At 30.5% G+C, this 6,489-nt stretch overlaps 1 protein-coding gene across 1 annotated transcript; it reads right to left on the bottom strand.

Moving 5' to 3' along the window:
- Window positions 1-1,756: 1,756 nt before the first annotated feature.
- LOC120198652 (profilin-3-like) lies at window positions 1,757-3,897 on the bottom strand. The gene is made up of 3 exons (XM_039199967.1): window positions 3,758-3,897; window positions 3,477-3,614; window positions 1,757-1,998 (listed from the first exon to the last, which is right to left on the bottom strand). The coding sequence occupies exons 1-3, from the start codon at window positions 3,881-3,883 to the stop codon at window positions 1,864-1,866; spliced, it is 399 nt and encodes a 132-aa protein (XP_039055898.1). The 5' UTR covers window positions 3,884-3,897; the 3' UTR covers window positions 1,757-1,863.
- Between the last annotated feature and the right edge of the window lie 2,592 nt (window positions 3,898-6,489).

Below are 6,489 nucleotides of genomic sequence, written 5' to 3'. Positions count from 1 at the left end.
CCACATTATCTTGTTTATTTATTTCATTTTTATCTCAATTCCAAAGCCCAATCCTCACCCACACACCTTTCCTTTTTCCTTCTAATTTTTTTCTGATTTAATATTAATTAGGAATAATGCAAAAATAGCCCCCAATATTTATCAAAATATTCATTTTAGTCCCTATTCTTTTTTTTTGAAACATTTTGGCCCCAACATTTCACTTAGGACAAAAAGCTCCATCTATAGATGAAAATAATTAATTAACACACAATTAACACTCCAAAATAGCAGCCCTTTTTAACCTAAAATGAAACATTGAAGTCTAAAATACCCAAGAAAAAAGAATAAAGGACAAAGTGATTATTCTATCAAATATTAGAGACATTTTTACTCAAAAATATAACTTTAGAGGCCAAAATACTCAAAAAAATAAAAAAGAGAGTAAATGATAATTTTAATAAATATTTGAGGCCATTTTTGACATTATGCCTATTAATTATTGCAACTTATAAGTTGTCAAAATCATGTCAAGTTCAACGACAATCATATATTCTTTAATAATTATAGCATGCCCATGGATACAATTTTGTATGATTTGTATTAAATAATCAAATTAAATAATAATGGATTTCAATAAAAATAAATAAATAATAGATTGATATAAGTGATTAAATAAAACGTTAAGGATTTAGTTGAGAATTTATAATAATACAAGGGTTTATTGTGCCGTTTTCTCAATTTCAATTTCAATTTCCCAGATAAGTCGCATGATATTTGACATGATTTGTTTGATTGATCCACTCTTATTGGGGCATATATTAGTGAATTAATTTATCCAAGCTTTCGAAAATAGAATATTTAATATTAAATTTAAACTATATGTTTTTTGTGATTAAAGAATAATATTATTAACCAATGCGAATCACTTACAAAAGTTAAAATATAATAATAGCCAAATTGGTTCTAGTGAATAAATTCAAATAATATAATAAGATGCTGAAAGTTAAAATATTAAATATAATTTAAATCATAAATATTTGATATAATTGAATTAATATTAATATACAATTATAAGATGGAATTTAAATAGGAATAAGATTTAATTACACAATTTAAAATCTTTTAGTTTTATACTGATTTAAGATCATTGAATAAATGTTGTTTGTTTACTTTAGAATGATTAAGTGTTGAATGATTTAAATGTTGAATGATTCAGAGGTTCTGTATGAATTAGCTCTGAATGTGACATGCTGTTTTATAATGGATCTGAATCATTCAGAATGTACTTCTGTGCTGAATCATTCAGCACTGTTTTGCTGAATCATTCATCACTATTTTGTTGAATCAGTCAGCACTGAATCATTCAGATGTGCGAAACAAACGCGCTCGCTGAATGGTTCCATTAAGAGGCAAACAAACAACCCCTAAGTGTAAATAGAAGGTTGAGATTAACAATAGAAAATGCGAAGATATTTACTAGAAAAAATAATGAATTAATCTCAACTTTCTATTTATACTCATTTGACGATCTTAAATTTGTCTAAAACTAAAAGATTTTATGTTGTGTTAAGTAGGTATTAACCCATTTAAATGTTATAATTTTTTAATTGTCCGATAATATGTTAATTTAAAAATTTCAAATTACACAATAAAATTTGATACGAAAGATATTCAAATAACTTAAATATTTTAGCTACATTGCCAAAATGATAGAACAAAGGGGAAAAAACCCTAGCAAACCCAAAAATCAATCACATGATTTATTCTCAACTCAAAAAAAAATGAACTTCAAAGCCAGTTCATGGTCATGGAAGATAAAAGATGCAAACCCCAAAATCAAGGGAATTTAAAAACTTGGGGAGGGGAGGGGAGGTTTAAGGCCTACATACCCTGATCAACGAGGTAATCACTCAACCTCTCAACCACCATGTTACACTGTCCTGGAGTCACCGGTTCGTCGTATAACCCAAAAATCAATGCTTGCCCTGTTTTCTTCACAGTCACGCCGCCGGTTCCCAGCCAAGTTAATCGGAACGACGGATTTCTTTAGCTCTTGCACCATAATCAGTTCAACTATAACTTGGAATAAGCAACAATAAATAATAATTCACAATTAACATTGATGAAAAAAATTGGAAAGTTTGCTCAAGTTATTCGCAAGTGTTCATAACTATATAAGATGACATTATGCAACTATTTTGAACCATTATCCGAAAGAAGTAAAATTGGCAATTTTTCTTAAATAGAATGATGAAAAAAATGAATTTTTGTGCAAGGGATGTTGCATATTTTATTTTCTCAAGGTGATCTTTATAATGTTTTGAGAAGACGTACGAAAGACCCGACGTCTTCCTCAAATAAACAAGGGGTCGTGTGTTCCGTCGAAGATGCCGTATAGTCCAAGCGCCTTCCTAAATCACTATAACATTTACCCTATTTAGAACACAATCGATGCATAGCTAGACACCTGTAATGTACATATGTAAAATAAGATAATGATGGCTGCCTTGATGAATGATAGCTGCAATTGAGAACTGAAAAATGCTTTAGGAATAAAGCTTTCTAAAAATAAAACCAAAAATCAATATCTCATCCATGTGTTTGGGCTGTTTAATGAACAAGAGACTAATCGAAAAGGACTAGCAAATCAAGGGTGGATGAAATTGTAGAGTCCTGGAAAATGAAACTTTAGGAGAAGGAAAGAGTTTGTGATTCGTTTAGTACCGCTATCTAAACACACTTTTAGTCTAAAAGTTAGGTTTAAAATAAAAAATATTATCAAATAAATAAAATTTAAAGGTAAAAGCGCCTTTAAAATGATGGTTTTAAACCAACCGCAAAAGATAAATTTTCTAATCTTTTAGTTTAAATTTCCGTTTGATTTTACCCATAATTTTTTTTAAAAAATTTAATTGTTTTTATAAATGATGAATAATTATTTTTTGCTCAAAAAAAAACTTTTAAATTCATTTTATATTTTTATTATAATTATATATTTCATTTATATTTTTTTTATAATTTAATTTGATATTTTTATATATTAAAGTATTAATAAATTTAAAATAATTTAAATTAATATATTTTTAATTTACAATATAACTCTAGAAGGGATATTTTATTTTATTAAAAGTATTTTTAGATAATAATACAAAACAATTAAATTTTAAATTACACTTTTGAAACTATGACATTTTTGAAGGTGATTTTCAAAAGCAATGTCAAACTAGCTCTTAATAGTCTAAAAGATCTAAGAGAATAAGAACGAATAAAAATAAAAAATTTGACTAACCAACTAAATCTTATAAATTTATACCCTAACATAAAATCCACCCGTTTGTTATTAATCGGTTATTAATCAGTGTTTGTTGGTGCCCATTAAGAGGTGTGTGCGTTGAATGTATTCTCCAAACAGGCAAGCTTACAACAATAAATGAGTAATAAAAAGAGGAATGGAGCAGAATAAATGAGTAATAAAAAGAGGAATGAACAATGACCTTCTTCCCACGAACCATGGCTCCAGGCTCTCCCTGGATCACCATGTACTTGGCGCCACCAAGGTGCAGCCCAGTTGGTGCCAGAGATCCTGGTTCATCAAAATCTCTCAGGATCGCCTTAATCTCCTCTGGCTTAAACTGTGAAAAATAGAAAATGGAGATCGCAAATATCAGTCGAGTACACATTATGAAGATCTCCGAATAATCAAACACAGAAATGTATTGATAAATCGAATATTATAATTTAGAAATTAAAACCGGATAATGCGATGAAGAATGACCTGAGGAAAAGCCGAGCTCTGGGCCCAAACACTGCCATCGAGACCAAGAATAGCGGCGGAGGACGAATGGTGGCCGTTCTCGATTTCGCACATCAAGTGCTCATCAACGTAAGTTTGCCACGACATTCTTGTTTGTTTGTTTCTTTTCAAAATTGCTTCAATTTTCTGATTTCTTCTCAGGCCGAGGAGTATAAATAGGAGGGATTTTGCCTCTCTCTAGTGTAAATTACTCTAATATTACAGCTGGAATTTTTTTCCTTCAAAATATTGCGTATCCTAATTTATTTTTTAATTTATGTTATTTTGATTGGTATATTGAAATATGATTTTAGTGCAACTCGTCTTTACTGTTCAGATTATTTTTTGAATAAAAAATTAGAGAGGATTGGTATACAACCCGTCTTTATTGTTCATATATATATATATATAAAGCCACTGTGAAGACACAATTGGAATTAATATGTCTTCATTGTTCATATATACATAGTTATAGCGTAGATGGTGAGAATACAACTCATCTTCATTGTTAATCTAAAAAAATTATTATTTCATTCAAAGGGAGCAGCAAGAGGCAGACTAGGCGAGTGCTAGTTGGGCGGCAGTACAAGCGTAGGCGAGGCAGGCTAGATGCATGAGGTTTGGAATAAAGAGTAATAAGGTAGTATTGATATATAGGGTAGAGGTATTAATTAATTACTAATAATTTAATTATATTGTGTAGGGGTAGATGATAGGGGTAGATAACAAGAAAATAAATTGTTATGTTGAGAGAGTTGATTTTTTTTGTTAAATAGGTGAGGTTGAAAATAAAGTGTGGAAAAAATTGGAGTAGAGAAGAAGAAGAAGAAGAAAGTGGAAGAAACTCTAGTAGTAAGTTGGATTTGGTTTTTTAATTTTTAATGAAGTAATATTAATTTTTAATTTTGTTTTAAATTTTTAGATTGTATATTATTGACATAATTTTAATTTTACATATGTAATTTCGCTAGATTTGGAACAAAAAAGAAGAAGAAAAAAAGATTTGGAACTTTGGTAGAATATTTTGGATTAAACATATAACCCCTCAGACCGATGCGGATAACCCGATCCGATCTGGAGTGTCACATTAGGGCTACTGGAGCGACCCACCATAAAAATAGCGAAAAATTTAAAACTTTTCTTAAAACATGTATACTCATAAAATCTTTTATGAGTACAAAATAAAAGTTATCAGTATTCGAAATAAAACAGATTTTCAGACTCGTATATAAAACAAAATACAATTACATGCCCCCTAATCACATGTACCAAACTCTGGAAGCAACGCCAGAAGAACTCCCATACTGATGTCGATAGTTGCACTGGTACAATTCTTTTAACCTACAATGGTGAATAATAGAGTGAGCTTCGGAAAGCTCAGTAATACAGAACTACCAAATGATGCTGCAAGACATGCCGATAAATGTAAAGCCATATAATTTCCTTATTGAATCAGATGTATACAAATTTTTGTTATAATCAGGGGTTTAATTGGTAGTTCATCGAATAGAAGCCATGAATATCTCAGTTCAAATGAAGCATTCATAGTATCACATTTTTAGGAAATTGACTACGATGTCTAGTGTGTTCCAACAATACGATAAAATCATAATAGGTACACTAATCAAATGATAGTTTAGTAAATCTCATAAATCATACTGTAGTGGAGCTTTTTAAACTTGTAGTTTAAAACCATTGTATAAAGAGTTAACCTAAGGGAACATCTTAGGGCCTGAGAACCTACCCAAGAAAGTTTCGGGTCCACGAGGCCTACCTAAGAACACATCTTAGGGCCGCAGGGCCTACCTGAGAATGATCTCAGGGCCGTAGAGCCTACCTAAGAGTCACATTAGGTCCATAAAAAGTTTCCATCTTGATCAGAGTTGTACTTTACAAATTTGTATCTCCAAGATACAATTTATACAATGATAGAATTCCATAAGCCAATACCATTAAGTCGGTGCATCCATAAAACAATAACCATAGATTTCAATGTACCACATGTTAAAACAATAAAACAATTTATTAATATATAGGGAACACACTAGAGAATCCAAGTATTTTTCAGAGGCATTTTGTAGTTATCAGTATGGACAACATGAAATTTTTGCAATCTGATCAGATTACAGGAACAAGGTCCTATTAGAGAGAATAAATTACTAACCAATCTAATCAGACATTTAAGGCTGATACTTTAGAATCCCAATATGTTTTCATATGCATCAAGAAAGCGTTCACGACTGTCTGAAGTGATTTGAGCTAATAAAGGATAAACGGAGATTCAAGACATTAACAATCCATGTTGATCGATCGGTTTCTCGAACAATTCAAAATGAACAACCCTCATAACTAATGCATGGCGACCCGTCAATTTACTGCCTTTCCAGAGTATTCACTCTTTAATACTAACAATTCTTGTCCATAAATCATCTTCGTAATCATCACTGAATAGATATTTCAATGGTCTTTATTTTATTTCCACGTTTCAACGATATCAGGAAATACATACGTACTTGATTCATGGTTCATGATCCATAAGGATAATTCATCATGTAAGTTTAACAGTGTTTCCAGACTCATCCAAATCACTTATTTAATCCTCATTCATTGAGGTAACTTAGTTCATTTAGCAATCAAATCTATCCCGATTACTATAGAGTTTTCCAGAGTAATTCATACATTTCTGAATTTCAGATACATATTGTATTTCCGTT

This window comes from Hibiscus syriacus, unplaced genomic scaffold (genome assembly GCF_006381635.1).
Source record: "Hibiscus syriacus cultivar Baekdansim isolate YM2019G1 unplaced genomic scaffold, ASM638163v2 tig00000340_pilon, whole genome shotgun sequence".
NCBI lineage: Eukaryota > Viridiplantae > Streptophyta > Magnoliopsida > Malvales > Malvaceae > Hibiscus > Hibiscus syriacus.
Note: the sequence above shows the minus strand (reverse complement) of the source record. Positions and strands in the feature narration are given on the sequence as shown.